Raw genomic sequence first — 23,399 nt, forward strand, 5'->3', positions numbered from 1 at the left:
ATAGATACAGCATTTTCTCTAGCTTACTTTATTATAAGAATACAATATATAATACATACAATATACAAAATATGTGTTAATTGACTATATTATTGGCAAGTCTTCCATATAATAATGAACTGTGAGTAGTTAGGTTTTGGAAGAATTAAAAGTTATGCATGGATTTTTCCCTGTGTGGTGGATTGGTACCCCTGACCTTGTTCAGAGGTCAACTGTAGCTGAACTGAGGAAGAGAAAGAAATGTATTGCCCACATCTTCCTATCTTTTGTTTCTCATTTGTCAAAACTCATCTCATGGTATGTTACTGTCTATGTGCTTTTCAGATTGTTGTTGGAGAAGTCAGATCTCACACTGTATACTGTGGGATCATTAGGATCTTGGAGGTGATGGGAGGAGCCACGCTTCCTATGGGTGCAAGAGTAGGTATTTCTGTGACTGTGGAGATGGTAGGGAAGTTGTGCTTTTTTACCTTCACACCCAGAGGATGTCAAGGCAGAGACTGGTATTAGAAGATGAGTTGAAGGTAATGGCTGGTGTCGTCCACTGGGCAAGTGACTGAGGCCATAGTAGGCAGTGAATCTGGGGAAGTGCATAAATTAGGTCTAATTTATGATTTATAGCGATTGCATCTGGCCAACCTCTTTAAAGATTCTTTATCATATGTAAATATGATAGCATCTAGGACACAGTTAAAAGTCATTAAATGCTTGTAAAGTTTAATTTTTACATAATCTCCTTGGTTCTTAGAGTCTCTTCAGAATTTGGATATTTTTTTGGGGGGCAGGGAAATATTTCAATCATAATTAATATGGGAAGCAATAGATATCATTCCTTTGGATACCTTTGTTAATTGAGTCCTAGCATGATACTGAAAAACATTGATCTTGTCGATGTGTGGCATTTCAAATGTGAGAATTCTACTAGGTCAGTATTCTTTACTGGTATAGACAGAAGCCATTTGTCTAAATTTCACACAATTGCAATAGAATTCATATTAGAATTATATTAGAAATATTAGAAAAATATTTTCTTATTGTCATTTATTTTGCTGTCATCATTAGCAAGATCAGGGTAGGGTGGAACCCCAGTTCTCTGATAAAGCTAGTTGAATGGTCCCAAGAACCCCTACTTGGATAAAACGTAAACAGACACCAAGGCACATCAAAATTAAATTGCTAAAAACAATGACAAAAGAAATCTAAAATAGTCAAAGCAGGGGATTCATATGAAGTAAAGAAAAAAAATAAATTTGAAGATTTTTTTAAGATTTTATATCTTTATTCATGAGAGACACAGAGAGAGAGAGAGAGAGAGAGAGAGGCAGAGACATAGGCAGAGGGGGAAGCAGGCTCCATGCAGGGAGCCAAAACAAATACTTTTATATCTAAAAAAACAGCTGAGAGAATTTATTGCCAAAAATTTAAACTACAAGAAATATTAAAGGAAGTTCTTCAGGAAAAAGGAAATTGAGGCATCAATCTATACAATGGATAAAGAGCTGGAAATGTAAATATGTTGGTAAATATGAAAAGTATTTTTCTCATTTTTAAATACTTAAAAAATATACTTGATTGTTTAAAGCAAATATATTGGCTATGACTTATTTAATTTACATGTAGATGTAACATGTATGATAATAATGGCCCAAAGGATTGAGGAAAGGGAATGGAAGTTTACTGTCGTAAAGCCTTATATAATATGTAGTAAAAGAGTATTTGAAGATAGACTGTGATAGCAATACATATACATTATAAATTATAGAGTGACCACTAACAATGCAAAACAAAGAAGAATACAAGTTAAAAGGGAAGATAGAATACTAAAATATGTTCAGTTAATCCCAAAGCAGCACATAAAGAAGAATAAGAAAAAGAATAGATGGAACAAATAGGAAATAAATTACATGATAGCAGATATAAACACAAACACAATTCTATTAAATTAAGTGATTGTCACACTTCATTTATTATTTTTTTTTAAGATTTATTTATTTGAGGGGGTAAGGGGCAGAGGGAGAGAGAGTCTTAAGCAGACTCTATTGGGATGAGCCCCTCAATGTGGGGCTCAATCTCACGACCCTAAGTTCATGACCTGAGCCGAAAGCACGAATCAGACGCTTCACCAACTCTGCTACCCAGGAGCCCCTTAATGCTCCATTTAAACGAAATATTTTCAGATTGGGTACAAGAGCACGACCCAACTGAATGCTGTTTTTGGATCTAATTAAATATCTTTGTGCAAGCAATCTCAATTTTATCTGTCTTTTTTGTTTCCACCAGATAACCAAAGAAATTGATTTTTTGATGTTATTAAGAAGCATGAAAATTTATATATGTACTATATATTTTCCCTAAATAGTATCAGCTATTGATTTGAATTTATTTATTTATTTATTTATTTATTTATTTATTTGAGATAGAGATAGAGCATGAGGGGGGAAGGACAGAGGGAGAGGGAGAGGATGACTCCCTACTGAGCAGGGAGCCCTACGTGTGGCTGTGTGGCTCCATCCCAGGACCCTGAAATCATGACCTGAACTGAAGCAGACATTTAACCAACTGAGCCACCCAGGTGCCCCTTGAATGTTTTAAAATGTTATATAAATGTATTAACTTGTGTATCATTGTCCACAGATGTAAAAAAATATATATATTCATTTATTTTAGAGAGAAAGAGTGAATGGTAGGGAGGAACAAATGAGAAGGGAGAGGGAGGAAGAAAGAATCCCAAGCAGATCCTGCCCTGAATGCAGAGCTCGGGCAATCCCATGACCTGAGCTGAAACCACGAGTGGGGTGCTCACCTGACTGAGCCACCCAGGTGCCCTTCACGGCATACACATTTTAGCTGCATTATATTTCATTGATGAGTCAATTGTGGTGTACTAACAGGGCTTTGGATTTTTTTTTTCAAATTTTAAAGTTTTGCTATTATTAAAAATGTTGCATTAAATGGTCTTATTAGTGTTCTGTTCACATAGAGGATTATTTTTCTAATTCATATAACTAGCAGTGGAATTGATGATTCTGGTATATACATATCTTAGATCTTACTAGATATTGCTGTTGCACTCCCCCAAATGCTATTAAAAATGTTGCATTAAATGGTCTTATTAGTGTTCTGTTCACATAGAGGATTATTTTTCTATTTCATATAACTAGCAGTGGAATTGATGATTCTGGTATATACATATCTTAGATCTTACTAGATATTGCTGTTGCACTCCCCCAAATGCTCATTAATACTGCGCTTATTTTATTATAACCTATTCTCTTAAAAAAGTTCCATAAGAGTTTTTGCATATATTTTACAGGTATTCATAGTATTTATAGATATTTAAAAATTTGTATTGCTATAGTAATTATGATTTTTGCATATAAATTTTATAAATTGTAACTTTGCTGAGTTTTTATGAAGAATCTTGTGCAGATTCAAATAATTTGCCTGTAGTTTTTCTCTGCCCCTTCCCAGTCATATTATTTGTGAATAATAACTTTTTTCCCCTTTCCAATCCCTATATCTTGTCTCCCCTTGTCTCGCTATATTACCTAGATTTCTGATAACAGTGATTATCTTTGTCTTGTTCATGATTTTCACTATTAGAGATAATCTTTTCTTTATCTGTTTGCTGTCAACAAAGTAAGAAAGTTCTTTTCTATTGCTATTTACTTCCTTCCTCTCTCTTTTCTTTCCTCTCCCGCTCCTCCCTTCTTTTCTTTTTTCATTCTGTAAGAATCAATAAATACTGAATATAACTTTTTTTTTCCCCTGTATCTGTTGAGGACTTCCAATTTTTTTCACCTTAAATCAGTTAATACTGAGAGTATTATTAGTGTGTTATCTAATGTTAAACGATCCTTCCATTTTTGTTATTTGCCCAGGTTTATCCTGGTAAATTTTGTTATTATGATTATGAATACTCTATTTATTTTCAATATTATATTTAGGATTTTTATCTCTCTCTTTATAATTGAGTCTGTCCAATGATTTCCCGTTTTCATAATGTCCTTGCCTTGGGGTCATTGAAAGGATTTGTTAGCCTTATGAAATGATTTGAGAAGTGTTGTACCTATTTGTATTTTTCAAAACAGCCTATCATTTTATGGATATGATATAGCCTGTTTACGTGGATTATCTGCTTTTGAATGGTTAATAGCACTTACCTGTAAAACTATCCAGTCTTTTTGGTTTCGTTTTATGTGTATATCTTTTACTTTTTAAGGGTAGATTTTAAACACTGATTGGTTTCTTTAAATGACTTTCGTTCTATTCAATTTTATGCTACATTTACCTTCTTGAACTATTTAGAAAACAGTAAATCTGTATTCTAAGAAATGATATTTTATCTTAATTTTTAAATTTATTGACAAGAAATTTTTTATAGTATCCTCTTGTTAAATAATAGTAATAGTTGCTGAATGTTTAGCCATATTCCCTTATATATTTCTAATACTTTTGTACCTTTTTTCTTGTTCTGTCACATTTGTTCCATGTTCTTCTTTTTTAAAAGTTCAACTTTTGTCTATGTTGATCATCTCATCTCTTTTGCATCTTTATTTCATTGTTTATTGCTCTTAGTTTATTTTATCACTTCTTGTAATGTGGGGGGCGTTACTCCTTTTTTTCCTAGTGTTTTTAGTTCCTTTTTTTCAGTCTCTTGTCTATTTTTATTTCTTTCTTCTAAGTATTCTGTTAGTTGAATCTTATATTTTTTGTAACTTTTCATTGATGTATAATATGTAAATTATAAATACATAATAATACATAGAACAACATAACACAAGAGCATTAGATGTTCACCTTTCACAAAATGAACACTCATGTAAACAGAACCCTGATAATGTCTTGGTAATTTGCAGTTGAAGTGTTTTAATGTCAGTAATCCATAACATTGATGGAATGTAAAGTCTTTTATTTCTTTTTAACTATTTCAAATCAACATTTTCTATATTTTCACTTGATCGCTTTCCTTTATTTCTTTTTTCTGAAACTGAATGCTCCTAGGTCAGCTATCAAGCAATATTTTGATATCTTCTTTAATGAAATGCCTTATAAAAGGCATTACTGGGATGCCTGGGTAGCTCAGTCAGTTGAGCCTTGAACTCTTGGTTTTGGCTCAGGCAGTGATCTCATAGGTCATGGGACAGAGCTCTGTGGTGAGGCTCCACACAGCAGGGAGTCTGCCTGGGGATTCTTTCCTTCTGCCCCTCCCCCACTCACACAAACACACTCTCTCTTCTCTCTCTCTCTCTCTCTCTCTGGAATAAATAAATAAATATTTTTTAAAAAGACATGGGGTACCTGGGTGACTCTGTGGTGGACCATCCACTTATGGCTCAGGTCATGATCCTGGGATCCTGGGACTGAGTCCCGCATTGAGGTCCCCTGCAGGGAACATGCTTCTCCTTCTGCCTATGTCTCTGCCTCTCTCAGTGTGTCTCATGAATAAATAAATAAAATCTTTTAAAAAAGATATTACGTATTTGATAGAATAGGAATTAAGGAATAGGCAAGGGTAAATAGAACTTGGTACACAATAGAATTTATGGTTTTCTCATTTGTGTTTTGGCTCATACCTGGGATATTTTTTCTCTATTTATCCATTGTTATAGAAACCTATAAATGTACTTTTGGGGTGTGCCTGGGTGGCACAGCTCGTTAAGTATCTGACTCTTGATTTTGTCTCAGGTCATGATCTCAGGGTCCTGAGATCGAGCCCCACATTGGGCTATGTGCTCAGCATGGAGTCTGCTTAAGACTGTCTCTCCCTCAAATAAATAAATAAATCTTTAAAAAAGAATAAATGTACTTTTGTATTTTTGTACTTTTTTTCTCTATTTTTCTTTATTTTCTTATTTCTACATAGTGGAATTATATTAGTTAATAACCCAGTTCTTCTCCCCATTAACCTTTCTCCACATTATTTTCTCAATTTTTAAACTTAATACTTTTTATTGTATTAATCTGGTAGTTTAGTTTGGTGGTTTTAAAAATGAGTAATGTGCATCATTGTTTATAAATATAAGGTTTAGTAACGCAATCTGTTTGAAAACTACCAGTCTGAGAAATCCTTATATTAGTTAAATGGTAATGATATAATCACATGAGACTTCAATATAATGAATGCATTTAAATGCAACTTCTATGAAATTATATGTGTACTAGTTATTTTTATACTTTTGATACTTATTTACTAATAAAGCTATTTTTTAGTAAGTCATACAATATTATGAAACTATTAGAAACAAAATTATCATAAAGAACATTCTGATGATTGCTTTGAGATGTTTATTTCCTCTTATGTACTCAGATTATGTTTATCTCAGTGAACATATCTTTCATTGGTTTTAAAAGATATGTTTAAGATGTAGGTAATATTATTATTGGGCCTCTCCAATTTGTTTGTTTCTAGGATTTATTTCTAGGCATGAAAATAATTATCCTTAACCTGATACAAATGTTCATGTATACTCCTCCTTTCCTCTGCAGGCAACAGTTTATTCTTTGTACCAAGAGTCTGTTTCTGGTTTTTTTTTTTTTTTTCAGGTTTTTGATTTGTTTTATTTTTTTAGATTCTACATGTAAGTGAAATCATATTTTTGCTCTCTCTAGATGGACTTAAGTGACTTTTCCCAGGATGTTTTTGTTGAATTTGAAAACCTAATTACTTGAAAGAGATAATATACATTGAAATGACTAATAATTAGCATAAGTTATAATTGCCATACATAATAATTGTCACAAACTAAAAGGCAACTTACTGAATGGGAGAAGATATTTGCAGATGACATTTCTAATAAAGGGTTAGTATCCAAAGTATATAAAGAACTTATACCACTAAATACCCAAAGAACAAGTAAGACATAACAGACATTTCTCTAAAGAAGAAATACAGACGGCCAACAACATATGAAAAGATGCTCAATATCACTCATTATCAGAGAAATGCAAATCAAAGCTACAATGAGGTATCACTTCTCACCTGTCAGAGTGGCTAAAATAAAAAACACAAGAAACAACTGTTGACAAGAATGGAGAGAAATAGGAACCCTCCTGCACTGTTGGTAGAAATGAAACTGGTGTAGCCACTGTGGAAAACAATATAAAGAATTCTTAAAAAGTTAAAAATGGAACTACTCTATGATTCAGTAATTGCACTACTGGATAATTACCAAAAAAAGAAATACAAAAACAGTAATTCATAGGGAAATATGCACCCATATGTTCATTACAGAATTATTTACAATATCCAAATTATGGAAGCAGTCCAAGTGTCCATCGATAGATGAGGGGATAAAGAAGAAGTAGTGCATATACAATGGAATATTATTCAGCCATAAAAAGAATGGAATCTTGCCATTTGCAACAATATGGATGGAGACAGAGAGTGTAATCCTAAGTAAAATAAGTCAGGGAAAGAAATGCCATATGATTTCACTCATGCATGGAATTTAAGAAACAAAACAAGTGAGCAAAGGAAAAAAAAGAGAGGGAAACCATAAATCAGGCTCTTAATTATAAAGAACAAACTGATAGTTACAAGAGGGGAGGTGGTTGGGGGCATGGGCGAAACAAATGATGAGGATTAAAGAGTACACTTATGATGATGAGCACTGAGCACTGTACAGAATTGTTGAATCACTATATTGTATACCTAAACTAATATAATACTATGTGTTAACTATACTGTAATGAAAATAAAAGGCTTAATAAAAAAAAAGAAAATTTGAAAACCATCATTTTCAAATCTTAGATTAAGTGATGAAACCATATACTTACATGTAATTACACCATATAGTTCTTGAATGTTATCAATTCAATCTATTTCTTTTTTATGTATGAATATTTATGTATACATTGAAATGACACTTTTAGTTATCTGTTTAGAATTCTATTAACCCTTACCTTCAGAGAGCCTTGATTTTATTCCACTAGCTGCCCCTCCTGTATGCAAATATATGCTTATGAGAAATAGACCCCATGGCCAACTTTAGGGATAGGCCTAAGTTGTTTTAGGAGCAGTCTCATTTTTTCTTGCCATAGAGTGGAGCACATGCCTGTAAGCCATAAAATAATGTGATTGGCATCTGTGGGGTATTTAAGATTTGATAACACTATTATCCTCAAGTTGGTCTACATTAGCACAGGTTAGTTACTTGTTAGATTTAGTTCAAATAAGCTCTTGCCCATTGTTTCTTAGGTGATCTACAAGTTAAAAAAATCTTTGATATTAACTTTTTATTACTGAATATTATACAAAAATTAAACATGACAAATTTCATTGATAATAATGTTGATAGGTTTGTCACTGTTAGAGAAGAAAGTTACAAATAGAAATGTGGAAAGCACAAAACTACTACAAATTGTGTGGCATTGGATTGGAAATTGGAAGCACTGACTTCATACCAGTACATATGTTCTCTAGCTCTGTGCACTGACAAGCTTGGAAACAGTGTCACTCATTAGCAGTGAACATAACCTGTCCCCAGATCTTGACATATAAATGCTATTCCTCATTGAAAGGTAACTGGGCTCATGGGAGAAATGGCAGATTCCAGGGCAGGATCAAGGAAAGTGTAAGATGAACCTTGAATATTTTATTTTGCCAAAAAGAACAGGTGTTTAAAAAATGACAGCAGCCTATGTCAAAAGTTACAGATTACTTGAAGGACCTTCCATTGGCTAACTTCAGGACAATTTGAGCATCAAAATAAACAAATGATATAAGTGAATTTTAACCCATTGAATAAAACAGCAATTTATGAGTATATACTGATATAAACACAAAAATGAATAAATGGGGAGAAGAAAACACTTTTTCATACCATAGAATATGAGCTAATAAATGCAGAAGGAATGGTGAAATTAGAAAATCATCATTTGACAATTGTATGAGTATAATTAATTCATCACAAAACATCAATAAATACTAAACTAGTAGTTGCAAATTTGAGGAAGAATAGGATATTTATATAATTTCAAAGTACCCCCAACCAAATACTTAGTAATTACAAAGAGGAAAAGACTAAATTCTCAGTGGAGAAATCAGGCACATTATCACATTATCACTTTGATCAAGTGATCAAAGTTAGCACTACCAGTTAAGGAAAATATGCAATGAGAAGAAAACAGCATTGCTTCTTTGACATTCCTATGAGTTTAGTTAGAAAATAAATGAGATAGAATGTAGGAAAAACAAGTTGATCATTGGGAGAAATGGGAAATTCATGTTGTCATTCCTCAGAATGGTGCTGGATGTATGATCGAGAAGCCAGGGCTAGAGATATAGGCCCTTGATACATGTATTCCAGGGAATCAGGACCCAAGGAGAGCATATGTGAAATGAATGAACTATGGGGAGCACCAGTGTTTAACAGGTAGACTAAGGAAGAGTGAATATGAAGATGATCAAAAAGAAATCAAGCTGGAATAAGGGAGAATTGGGACAGTGCTAACTGGGAAACTCAACAGCTTAGTTTCAAGACCAAATACTCAGTAGTGTGATGCGTCACAGAGAAATTCATAAATGAGGACAGTTTGTGCCATAGTACAATCTGATACCATGGTCTTGTGTATGCAGCAAGTATTGTCTAAAATAATCACTTATTTCCTGAAATGGAAGTATTCCAGGAGATTTTCCATTCCTTCCTTCTATTGCAACACCTTATGAATGACAGAACTAGTTGAGGGACAGTGTGCTATTGTGAATTGTACTTGTATACTTTATAGTTAGGGCAAGAGTGCGCTAGGGCAGGAGTTGGCCCAGGGCAGTCCTGGTTTATACTTGCTGTCCTGGTGTCACAGAGTTCCCTTTCACTCTCAAAATGTTCTGGCTTGGGTGGTAAATTTTATGGTCACTCTATGCTAGATCTCTGTCGGCAGGATATTCCTATCCTCTGTGAACCTGGGGAGCTGATAAGCGTGTCTCTTAGCCAGTTCTGGACATCTTTTATTCATTAACCAGATGCTTATTCACTTCCCTTACAATCCATCTAAACCAGCTTTCCAATAATCCCTCTATTTCACCAAACTTTACATCAAACGGAGGCTTCATGAGATGATAATATGCAAAATTTGAAAAGTTGGTCAAGTCACATTGGAAACATGACCTATTCAAGTCTTCTTTAAGAGATCGACAAGGCATTTGAAGAGATTCAGAAAAACCGTTCAGTAGACTTCTCAAAGTTCTTAATATATTGTCTTAACGTGACCATATTTGGAGAATTTGGTTCATATTTGCTTCAATGTAAAATTTATGCAAACTAAGAAAAATGAAAACTTTAACTTTAAATAAGTCAAACTTGGTTATTGTGATTTTGTTAGATATAGAGTGTATCAAAAAATTAAAAAAAAAATTTAGAGTGTATTAGAACAGTTCATGTATACTGAACACAGATATATTATTTGGACATTCCCAGTGAAATGCGTTTAAACTTTTGGGCAAAAAAAAAAAAAAAAAAAGTCCTTTTTGTCAGTAAACCTTTGTCTCTGATAATTTGCCAAAACCTCTGAATCATAAGAATTCACTAATGTTACTTGAGAATTAAGAAAAAGGAGTTCATATTAAGAGATTATGATAAAATAGGGCAGCCGGGGGCTCAGCGGTTCAGCGCCACCCTCGGCCCAGGGCCTGATCCTGGAGACCCGGGATCGAGTCCCACATCAGGCTCCCTGCATGGAGCCTGCTTCTCCCTCTGCCTGTGTCTCTGATCTGACTCTCTCTCTCTCTCTGTGTGTCTCTCATGAATAAATAAATAAAATCTTAAAAAAAAGGAAATTATGATAAAATAGATATACATCTGCTTATTTAGGAATTACAGAGATAAGAATAGATGCCATCTGAGATGTTCGCATCTAGAGCTTATTGTTTTCCTTCATCCTTTAGCTACCAGTTTTTGGTGCCATCTGGACAGAATCAAACTTTCTATTATCTGTATGATAATTGAAACAATCTTGGGTTTCATATAATTCTCTTAAAATATAAAAAATCCTCTCTCAATGTAATTCTCTTAAAATAACTAGTTTCAGGGATTATAAGTATTGAAATATCAAGGCTTGTGACCTTTAGATCTATAATCCTATTTTCAGTCATTCTTTGTCTCATCAAAAACAAAAACCAAAAAACAAACCAATCTAAAGGTATATTAATTAGTTAGTGGTCAAAGTAGACATGGAACTGCCTCTTCTCTGCCTCAGGATCTTCTCTGCCTTATGCCTTATGTCTCTTCATCAATCAGCACTTTGAAATAGTAAAAACAGGGTCTGCAGTTTTATTTATTTGGTGCCATATTCTTGTAACCTTAGAAATGTTTGAAAAAACATAAAAAAATGACAAAAAATCCTTTGTTTGAAAGACAATATAATTTAGGTCACTAATGACTTTATTGACAATAAGAAGTTATGTTGTAGGCCAATCCTAGTTTAACTAACCTATCCTATCTCCTTTTGCAAATGTAGTACAAGAGATTAACTGAAGTACATGTCCCATTTTGCTGAATTAAACCCTCTAAATAGGAAAGATTATTTTTCCACTTAAGAACGTGGCCACTTACTTGGTGGAAATTTTCTCCTCAGATTTGAAGTGTTTATTCCTTTGATATTTATGCAAAGTTCAGAATTAAAATAATAATAATAATTCCATGGGACCCAGCTACTGCAGCACCCCCTTCCCCCAGTGATGAGCATTGTTGATGGTATATGCAAGGCAGCTTTTTGTCTATTCTGGGCAGTATAAATTTAATGTGTTGTTTTCGAGTATGTCATGTGTCCAGATGCCACAACAATCTGTGCATTAAAAAGGCATTAAAATAAAAGTAAGTAAAATATTTGTGGGGATTTTTTGATGGAGGCCAGGGAATTAGTGATACTATTATGTTTAGATAAACTAATTCTTCGAGGTTTTAGGAAAAACAAGAGCTTGTTTCCTTACAGCAATTACAAATATTTTATAATGTGTATTTTTAATACTCTCCTACCCTCACCACCTACCCTTTATCTTTTATTCCCTATTACCTCCTTTTATTACCTATTTTTGTTAATGACATACTATCTCTCTAACCAGATATTTTGCCAAGTGTGGTCCATGTACCACCTGGGATTGAAAACCTTGGCAGGGAGTTGGTGCTTGTTAAAAATTCAGCTTCCTTGGTCTCTCCCCAACCTTCCTGACTGGGTATCTCTGAACAATGAAGCCTGGGACTTTGTATCTTAATCATCACTCAAATGTGAAAGCATAGTTATCTTTAGCTCTTCTTCTGCCCTGTGCCTCCTTCCTGCTATTCCCAAATTCTGAAAAGTCAAACACTAAATGTCTCTTCCTTTTTACTTACTATGTTGCTCTCTTAGTAGATTGCCTTTGGAAAGTACCTAGATTTGTTTTAAGCTTGTTAATTATCTTCAACCTTCTAGCCTTTCTAATCACATTAAAAAGTAACCGCTTTGATTACCTCATTGCACAATACCCTCTTAATGTTCCCTGTTGAATTTAGAAAAAGTCTGAAGATTCAGCCAATTTTTAAAAGCTTCTAAAATTTTGTCAGACTGCCTCATTCAACCTCCACCAGAGAGGCTGAAGGATCTTCTGGTCCCTGCTGAGTCCTTCCATCTACTTCCAGCAGCGTTTCTCAAATGCTAGTGCACAGAATTACCTATAAGCTGGTTAAAAAGAAAAGTAGTGATTCTTAAACATTAGTGGTCAAAAAACAAGAACAAAACACACAAGCAAAAAACCCCCCTCCCAAAACTCTGGAGACTCATGGACCTGGGCCCTTGAGATTTTGATTCAGTAGGACCATGATGGGGGAGTCTGCATTTTAATGAACATCCCACACAACTCTTGACATTGGTGATGGATGGACAGCATTTTTGACAAATGCTGACCTAGAGCCTCTAGTTGTTCTGTTGAGTTCATATGCCTAACTAGACTCTAGAGACTGGAGTCTTTCTTCTGAGGTGTTCAGTTCCAGCCAGTTGACCCTTCCCAAAGGGACTGGGATTCCTCATTTTACCTAGGCCACAGCTGACTCAGGAGAGGCCTGAGTACTCGATGCAGTTTGGAGATGACCTAATAACACATTCCTGTTATCTTTCTTTGCTGTCCAAGATGACACATTGTGACCATTTGTCCTCCCCTGAACACTTATGCCCCTGTTATTCTGTGGCTCATTTTCATTGTTTTACTGAACCAATCTCTTGCTATTTTCTTCCTTCTAGTTCTCTTTATATCCCTCTTGAACCCTATCCACCCTCAAGCACTCCATTGATTATCACTTTACCCTCTTGACATTAATTGAAACCTGATTTTTCTCATAGACACCATTTCCCTAAAGCCTTCTTAAGTGGAGACTCTTCTTTCTTTAACTCTCCCCATACCTGTGGACCATAAGTCTGGTTGTTATCTTTTTATTTTCTTATTGCCACTTCTAGTTCATTTACTTTTCCATGCAAATAAAAACAAACAAGACAAATGAAGGAAGAAACCCATCTCCTTTGTAGCTGATTCCTTCTGACTGTAGTACCCTCGACCTCTCTTTATTGCTGTTAACTGTGGCTATGCAGGTCACTCCTCTGTCTTCCTAACTTAGAGTCTTTCTACCTTAGCCCAAATCCTTCAACCATTATGGGTGCCTTCGCTAACCACATGTGTGAGGTTTGTATTGTTCTGGCTTCTCATTTCCTTAACTTGTCTTCCCTGCTGGATCATAACCTGCTCTGTCACAGCAATAACATCGGTCACTCCATAACTCTCTGTTAATAGCCTTTGTTCTTTAGTCAAAGAAACTCTAGTTCTTTTCTTCCCAAAACTTTGGTTATTTGATCTCATCCAAATCTTTAGGTCCAAAAATTAGTCTACTTTCTGCCTAACTCTACACCCTTTGCGGTTTTCACTTCCTTTTCTGTCTTTAGACACCACGGCATATCACTTTATCCACTTTATATAGTATCCTAAGCTTTATGGCCCTATTGCCCTGCTGTCATGCGTCTCTGGGAAAAACCTAAATTTTGCTTAATCCAGCTGTCTGTCCCTTCCCAAAGCCAGCAGTGAGCAGCTGAGCATGCAGAAAAAAATAAATGCTATTTTCAATCATGTAGTTTAATGCTACCATGGATTCTTGGTTACCAAATTAATTCAGTCTCATAGTGTTTCTCATTAATCCTGTTTTCCCCGGACAGCCCTCTCTATTTGTCCCCAGCATAATTTTTCCCCAGCATAAATTCCAGCCTCTGCACTCTCAAATTTGCAGTTTCTACCTTCCGTTTCACTCTTAGAAGATAATCATGCCTCTTACTTCAGATGAATGTGGAGCTGCCAGGTTGGAACTCCTACTTTGGGCTACCAGAACTCAAAACTTAACACGTATTCTTACTATCTTTCTTTTTTTCCTCTTTCCTGTTAAAGTGAAAGAGGTAGCTTGCTATGATTATTATGTCAAGTGTGCGCTGAATTCTGTCCCTTTCTACATACTTGAAAAGCCCAGTAATTTTTAATTTTTTTCCTGTCTTTTTACCCTCTCACTTTCTGCTACTGGCTCCTTGTACTTATTATTTATACGGACTCCAGTTTTCATCTGCATTCAAAAACAAGCCCTCAAGAGTAAAACAAAACAAAGTATAACCAAAAAAGCTTCCTTAACCTCTCCCTTCCTCTCTGCATAATATCCTCTCTCTCCCCTTCCCTTTACTTACTTTGTAATAGATTTGTCTATGCCTTCCATCTCTGTTTTCTCAACTCTCATATATTCCTTCACCCATGGGAAGTAAGTGTTTTAATGAGTGTTTCAGGAAAGAAGCAGGGACCACCATTGTTAAATGATGTCACAAGGGCATAAAACTGATGAATACTCATTTGGTTTAGGTCTAAAGGAGCCATTGCTTCTTTCACTCAGCATACTATTTTTGAGATTTATCTTCATTGTATATTATCAGTATATATATATTTTTTTGCTGAGTAATATTACACTGTATGAATATATGAATAAACCGCAGTTCATCCGTTCTTCCATTGATCAACATGGGGGCTATTTCCAAATTTTAGCTATTGTGAATAGAGATACTGTGAACATCCTTATACAAAGCTTTTTTTGTGGGTGTATGTATTTATCTCTCTTAGATAAATACCTAAGAATGGAATTGCTGGCAGTTAACATTGTAAGAAATTGCCAGTTTTCCAAAGTGATTGTGATTTTATACTCTCATCGGCAATGTATCAGGATTTCAGTTGTTTCACATCCAATATTTTGTATAGTAAAGCTTTATTTGAACCATTCTAGTGGGTATAGTGAAATTTTAATTCTTATTTTAATTTGCATTTTGCTGACTACTAGTGGTGTTGAGATTCTTCATGTACTTGTCATCTGTTTATCTTCTTTGATGAAGTTTCTGTTCAAGGCTTTCGCCTGTTTTTTTGTTAGTTTGTTTGTTTTTATTGAGTTGTATGTTATATATTACCTGAGTAGTTCTTTATATATACTGAGTGTGAGTTCTTTTTTCAGATACAGATATTACGAGTATTTACAAACTGTTTATAAATTACACATTTATTTTCTTTTTTCTTCCCGGTATCTTTTGCTGAGCAAAAACTAATTTTGATGAAGTTCAATACATTTTTATTTTTTGCCTTTATGGTCTATCCTGTTTGTGTTCTGAGAAATATTTGCTTACTCCAAGGTCATAAAGATAATCTCTTTTTTTCCTAGTAGCTTTATTGTTTTAGCTCTTTTGTTTAGGTCTATGACCTATCCTCAATTGACTTTTACATGTGGTGAGAGATAGGGGTCCAATTTTGGTTTGTTTTCCCATAATGATATACATTCATTATAGTATTCATTTTAGTTCCATCATATGGCTGAAGGATGAGTCCCAACAGCTAAGATTCCTTTCCTAGAATATGACTTTTTGGGGTCACACAGACAATTATCTTGCAGTTACTTTTCTTAGGAATTTTTATGTCAATGTGGTCAAATGATCAGGATTTTAGAAATCACTTTTCCACGTATTCAAGCCTTTTTTTTTTTTTTAAGATTTATTTATTTGAGAGAGAGAGTACGAGCAGGGGTGAGAAGCAGAGGGAGAAGGAGAAGCAGACTCCCCACTGAGCAGGGAGCCAGACGTGGGGCTCAGTCCCAGGACCCTGAGGTCATGACCTGAGCTGAAGGCAGATGCTTAACTGACTGAGCTACCCAGGTACCTGCCCCACCTAGGTGACCCTCAAGTGTTGACATATTCTTTCTGTGGCTCTAAAAGAAATTAATTTGACAAAGTGAAGATGAGGTGGACACTTTGATCCCTGAAAACACTTAGAAGACCATTGTTTAACTCTCCAGTTTTACATAATAGGACTTTGTCCTACTTGTAATAATTTATCTCAATATATATATTTATGTCAAAGTATTCATTGTCTACTGTGTCACACTTTGATAGTGTCCCAAATGACTTCTTTTTTTCATTTCCTTAAGTGTGGAGGATTATCTTTGGAAATCTGAATCATGTGCCCTTGCTTGAAATATTAAAATATAGATTTCACAAATGGGAGAATATGAAAATGACATTTAAAGTACATTGCAGAGCATGAGTAAATTCATAAAAATGTGAACGAGCTTGTCAAAATCATGGAACTAAAAGCTGAATTTGATAGTACACCAGAACATGAGTAAGGAGAACAGACACTTGTGTTATTAATGGTTCTGTATATTAAGAGTTTTTGCTTTATCTAGGAAATGGGCCATTATTTGGATGACTTAAATATGCTGCTTACACAATCAGCTTTGAATTTTTAAAACATCAGTCTGGAATAATGAATGCATCAGATCAGGGACAAGTGCCTTCTTTATTTACCCACTACTCTGTTCATCCCAACATCTGGCATAAGATTTTATTTTCATGATTGGTTCTCAATTCTGATCCAGCCATAACCAAACATCTTTTCTGCCTATTTATAACTTCATACTAAAGTAAGAATTTTTTGAAGGAAGGGTCTTTTAGCCTTAAAAACTGAGATCATTATTTTTTCTGTGGTCATGGGTTGAATTTTTTAATAACCTGTGTTTTGATCTGTATTTAAATGTCACAGTCTGGATTGAATGCTTTTTCTGGAAGCAGAGACATATGTGAAGGCTTCAGGTTTCTTATTTCTTTACTTGTTCTTTCTGGATTTCATAAAAAAGGTATAAATGAGCAATAAAATACCTTGGTCAGAATGTGATAGGATATTGTACTACCTTTGTTTGTTTTTAAAGGTCACATATTATATTTAAAAATACATGTGGCAAATTGCTGTGTAAAATTAGGTTAAGAAAGGATATTAAAAACAAAAACATTCTCTTTAATCTGAAAAGTCCTGGAGAGTGTTAAGTTTTAATTAAATAAAAATTAATTATGAAGTATTTTAATATGCAATTTAGGCATTAAATAAAATTAGCATTTTTTTCTTCCTTAAGTATGTGTTATCAAGTTTCAAGAATGTTAAAAACTTCTCTGATGATTTAATCTGAAATCATTCCTACAGCGAAATTCATAAATAATAAATATTATCTTATTAATCCATATTTTAGTTTAGCTGGGTCTCAGAGCAAGTTAGTTCCTCAGGGAATGCGGTGTTCTTTATAAAAGAAGGTGATGAGATGTAATCTCCAAGGAATTAAATTGTGAAAACAATCTTGGTATTGTACATGCTAATATAAATCTGTTATTCCCTTTCCGCATCTATCACAACACATTTTAAATTGTGGCTGATCTTGTATGCAAATAGCTGTCTTATTAGAAATTGCGGCTCTATGTGCTAATGTCTCCCTGGATTTCTTGGGAGTTTGCTATCTTACCATCAAAGCAATAGAAATGAATGATGATTACTGCAAGGCTTTGAAGAACAAAGAAAAGTCAGAACATTTTAGAGGTTCTAGATGTCCGAGGCACTGACAGTTTGTACCATACACATGAATGGGAATCTCTTTCGATCATTTAAAATAGCCTCAATGTGTTTATTAGAAAAGTAAGATATTTTCTGCCTTCTTGTGTTTGTTACAGGTAATAAAATGTAAGTCATTTTTGCATGGGTGTGTTCTCTAGGCGTGTTCTGGTTTCAACATTTGGTAAAATTTTATTTTGCTTAAAGAATAGAATAGGGTAAATAAAGAATAGAACAGAATAATTTCAGGGAATAAAGTTTTAAAATTTGAAATTTTGGTTAAGGATTATCAGTCACTAAAATCATTAGGAACAAAAATTTAAAGCTAGTTCTTCTTTAATGCATCTCTTAGGTTGATATTCTTTTAAAGATTTTATATTCACAGGTTATATGCATATAAAATGTATCCATAGAATACCGGCCTTTATAAAAATCCAGGTTTTTTTTTTTTTTTTAGCTTTTTTTGGTATCACTTTATTTAAAGTACATTTTAAAGTAAGTAAAATCTAATTCACTTTGTTGAAAAGATACTCTCTATGAATCTCTTCCTTTTTTATTTACTATCGGTAAGGAATGAATAAAATACTGACCTCTAAAATGTTATCTCTGTTAGGATGTTGATTCAAATGACCAAGAAGGAATTGAGGGACGCAGTGAGTGACCATTTTGGTAGTTAGCCTTAGTAATTTGCTTTTTAAAAATTTAAGCTATTCCATAAAGGCAGCACACAAAACTAAGTTGAAAAGGAAATAATGTCTGTGTATTTATTTATTTAAGCCAACTTCTCTCCTAAAATGGAGTAATATTTTTTTAGCTCCTTAATAATCAAGATTAAAATAACTTGCCTTGACTCCTCTTTACAATTAGTAAATGCAAAACGCTATGCAAATGGTTGCTATATGAATAAATTATAACATATCTATTGATATTTTTTATGATGCTTGTATTAATGTTCTGAATAATAACAAGTGAGAACATAGGATTAGGTGATGACTTAGTTTCATTTTTGAAATTTTAAGGTTGTATTATCTTAGATATGATAACTACATGTTTTATGAGAGGTGAAGATTTAATTTATTTGACTTTTTGTCTTACTTTGCACATTCTTCAATATTACCATAATGTTAAATATGAAGATTATTACAAAGAGAGACATAGATTTCTTTTTAGCAGAATTTATAGTTTCTTACACATAAGTAGTAATTTTTAATTTGGGGGTGCCATTTACTGTATTAGGTGGTATCATTGTTGGGATTGCCCTGTATGACCATATGTGTAAATAAACAATACAGTTTGATCTAAACCAATTTCAAAGACATCTGGCATTTGAGAACCTTAATAGTGTTCTTTAGGATAATTATAGTCCAGTAGCTTATACAGGACATCTATATATACTTGTTTTCCTTAGGGTGATTCTGTTAGCTGTAACAAATAAATCTAAAATGTATAGAGGCTCAAATGCTACAAGTTACTTCTTGTCCTCACAGCAGCCTGAAAGAGAAAAAACAAGTAGGTTGAGTAGCTTTCCTTTGTGTAGTCATTCAGGGCCCAGGATGTCATAGGCTCTTGCCATCTTCATTAGATTATTTTCAGCACCACTCTGGGGGCGTCTCATTTTAGCCAGATGAATGAGCACATATGGAAAGTCTTTATAGGTTGGTTCTAGAAGTAGCAAACACTAATTTTTCATATTCTGTTGGCTGAAACTTAACCACATGCCCATAGCTAGCCTTAGAAGAAGTTGGAAACTCTGTCAAGGGAGCTCAAGAAAAAAGAAAAAGCAAAAACAAAGGAGAACATGTATTTTAGTAAGCAGCTAGCAATTTTTCCCATAGTTCACCTTTCTGGTCATGAGACAGCCATGCACAACATTTTTCTTATCTCTTTTGTAGGAAGATCTTAAAGTTCCCTACTTACTGCATCCAGAACAAAGTCAAGGATCTCAAGCCAGTGCACAGTGCTCCTTCTCAGGTTTGAATGTGGTTCCTTGAAGTTTACAGACAAACTTTCCTAATGGTGAAGCAGAGAATGATAACTGCTTCATATCCCCTATAATCATTCCCATTTAGAAAGGGAAGAATGGGAAAAATGGGAACCACACAGGAAGCACTGATCCAGCATGAGGACACTGAGAAGGCCCATTCATTGAACTGACAGAAGTTTCTTCCTTGGACCATAATTATGATTTTTTTAGAAGTGAAATTCCCTTGTCCGTTGTTCTTTATGGCTCTGCCTTCTGGAGGGTTCTGCGTCCTAGTCACCTGTGAAGTGGCTGTTACAGATCTATAGCGTTTGCCTTCCTTGGGAGCTGCAATGGGCTAATTTAAGTTTAGAGGTCCAAGGATTTATTTTCATTCTCATACTTTTTTTAGACAAATTTGGTTTCCTTGTAAATATAATTCCCTCAGATTTTAGTAGCCGTCTTAATATTTCTGGCTAGTTTCATATGACCATGCAGTTTCTTTCTATAGTTCTCACACCTATTTATTTTCTATTCCTCAGAACTCCTCTACTTGTCTCTTTCTACCTGAGTGGCTGCTTCCAGGTGATCTGAAACAATAGGTCCAGGTGAGAGAAGAGGATCCCAATCTACTTTTTATCTCTCTTTCTGTCTCTTTGAGAAGTCTTAATGGACCTTTGTTCTTCAAAGCCTTTTTCTCTTCTATTTCTTGCTATTTGGCTTTTAGAAGAAGCTGGCTTTTCCAACCTTGTTAGTCCCCAAATTACGTAGCTCTCTATCACTTTGTATTTTTGATTATGAATTGGCCAGTTCTTGCCTCACCGCATCTTTATTCCGAGTTCCTTACTAGAAGCAGTGAGGTGCAATTTCTAGGCGCCACTCTGGGAACAATTAAGTCTGTAATAAATAGACCTCACCACCCAACATATATAAGTACTCTAGAATTTCATTCCTTTTTCAGTCATTCTACTTTTTGGTAAAGTACTAAGATGATAAACAAACTAGAGTTTATCCTCTTCCACCCCAGGCTGACCAAAGGTACTGCATTCATACAGGTACCCTTAAGGTTTGTCAGGGGATAATTTCCGTTCTAGCCAATTGGAAGGTGAAAGAGAACACAGCCTTCAACAAAGATTTTAATGTTCAGGTCTAGAAGTGACATACATGACTTCCATTCATATTCTTTTGACAAGCACTAACTTACATGTTTGAAATGAGGCTAGGAAACATAGTCTACCTCCATGCCAGGAAGAAAAGGAGAATTTGAATTTTAGTGAGTAGGTTATAATCTCTGCCATATATTTTTTCAAGTTTCTTTTTTTTTTAAGTTTCTTTTTTAAATTCAATTTGCCAAGCATATAGCATAACATCCAGTGCTCATCTCGTCAGTTTTTTTAGTTTTTATTTAAATTCCAGCTAGTTAGCAGTGTAATGTTAGTTTCAGTTGCACAGTATAGTGATTGAGCACTTCCGTACATCACCCAGTGCTCCTTGCAAGTGCCCTCCATAATACCCATCGCCTATTTCACTGTGGCCCAACCCCTCTTCCCTCTGGTAACCATCAGTTTGTTTTCCGTAGTTAGGAATCTGTTTCTTGATTTCCCTCTCTCTCTCCTATCCTTTTTTTTTTCTCCTTTGCTTGTTTGTTTCTTAAATTCCACATGTCTGCCACATATTTAATTTCAATAAAAATAATAAGATTTGAAAGATGTGTTGTGGACTAAATCAAACAGTGCATATAATGTAGTAAGCATGAGAATATTAGGAAATGGTAGCAATTTATACTATTTATAGGAGAGACAGACTAGAACTCAAATTTATGCACTTTGTTACCTATGTCATGCCTTTTTTAAAATGTCATGTCTTTTAAAACAAGATTCAAAGTAACTGAGATTCAAACTTTAGCCTTTTTGTGTAACAATAGCATACTGCCAAGAGCATGCCTATAACCCCAACCCGTCTGAATAAATAGTACATGATTTTCACATTTACAGATAATACTCTCTAACACTTTGGTTTAATTGGGTATTGATAATACTTGATAAAATGAATGTTACCAAGAACAAATAATTGGGAAATTTAATTACCAGCAATTGTATCCTGGATAATTTATTTGAAAGAATTTTGTGTTCTTTACTGATATCTAATGGGAGTAAGTCAAAGACATTTTTACCCATTGCTTTAAAAATGAATTTTATGGAATAAATTATTCCTGAAGTTTGTAGATAGTCCTTTTGATTTTTTTAGGACTTCATCATAATTATTTTCTTTCTTTGCAGCAGGCATTTTGGAGATCAAAGATGGGTAGAAAAGATGCCTCCACTATAAAACTTCCTGTTGATCAGTACAGAAAGCAAATTGGTAAGCAATGAATTCCCTTTGATACATTCCTGTGAATTAAGATAAAGAAAAAAGCAATTATGTGTGATATTAAGAAAATAACTTTTCCCTAATACATATGATACACAGAATATGAATACAAAGGATTATATAGTTTTTAAAGAGCAAAAAATAAGTATAGCCCTGCTTACTAATGCAGAAATACACTTTGTGTACTTGTGATTTTCAAAGCTCTTATAATTTTTATTAATTTAATAAAAACAAAAATACATTTTATTATTTTTATTAAGGCTAGAAGCTTCTATATAGTAAATATTTTAGTATCATCATCTATTAAATCATTTCTTTTTCTTCATGTAAAAATTTTGTTGATTCAATGACAATAGTTTAATAAGCCTGAAATTCCTTAAAATTTTATTTTAACAAATGGTGGACCAAAGTCCACTTACCAACATGAAAAAAAAAACAACAACAAAAAAACCAGGAAGCTTATCTATTTTAGATTATATGCTAAGTACAAGATTTTCTACCCATTCTTTTCAAAGGTACATGAAGTGTTTATAAAAAATTTACCCACATACAAAGTCATAAACCAAATCCCCCCAATTTTAATGAATCTATATCCTACAACTTTGAGCAAAGTGTAGGAAAATTAGAAATTAGAAATCAGAAGCAAAAAAGGTAACTTATCCTTTCCCATTTTGCATCTTGTCTTTTTACATGGTTCTACTCATTCCCACCCATTCCCACTTCTTTGGAAATAGAAAAATAATAATTAATAAAAAAACTTCTAAAAAACTGAATGATAAACAGAGAAGTTACAACAGAAGTCAGAAAATAATTATTAATACCAAAAGAGAATACACTTATTTTCTAAATGTGATATATAAGGAATACTCCATAAAGATATTTTTGTAAAACAAAGGAGATGCAAAATGAAAAGAATATCTAGACTATATATAACCAATTGAAAATTTATATGTAGAGAAATAAAGTCTTACTATAAATAACTAAAGTAATCTGGAAACCCAGTGGTAAAATGGGTAAAAAAATGAAGAGGCAATTCATGAAAGAGGAAATCTAAATAGGCAAAAAGAATAAAAACAAAACAACTGCTACTACAATAAAAAAATGATATCAAAAGGGCCTTACAAAATGATCTGACTCATCTAACTGATAAATCATATTACAAAAGTA

General features: G+C 33.9%; 1 protein-coding gene across 26 annotated transcripts in view; it reads left to right on the forward strand.

The window, feature by feature from the left end:
- Positions 1 to 23,399, forward strand: part of TRIQK (triple QxxK/R motif containing) — an 85,084-nt gene that overhangs the window by 22,635 nt on the left and 39,050 nt on the right. For 9 of the 26 annotated variants that reach the window (XM_072803940.1, XM_072803947.1, XM_072803924.1 and 6 more), the window contains one exon: positions 22,142 to 22,223. In XM_072803940.1, the coding sequence (XP_072660041.1) occupies positions 22,163 to 22,223 (61 nt within the window). In that variant the 5' untranslated portion in view covers positions 22,142 to 22,162. Of the gene's footprint in view, positions 1 to 400; positions 421 to 19,794; positions 19,874 to 20,404; positions 20,471 to 22,141; positions 22,224 to 23,399 lie in introns of those variants that run through there. The other 17 variants (XM_072803928.1, XM_072803942.1, XM_072803937.1 and 14 more) reach the window with 6 other exon arrangements.

The sequence above is a fragment of the Canis lupus genome, chromosome 28, assembly GCF_048164855.1.
Source record: "Canis lupus baileyi chromosome 28, mCanLup2.hap1, whole genome shotgun sequence".
Classification (NCBI taxonomy): domain Eukaryota; kingdom Metazoa; phylum Chordata; class Mammalia; order Carnivora; family Canidae; genus Canis; species Canis lupus.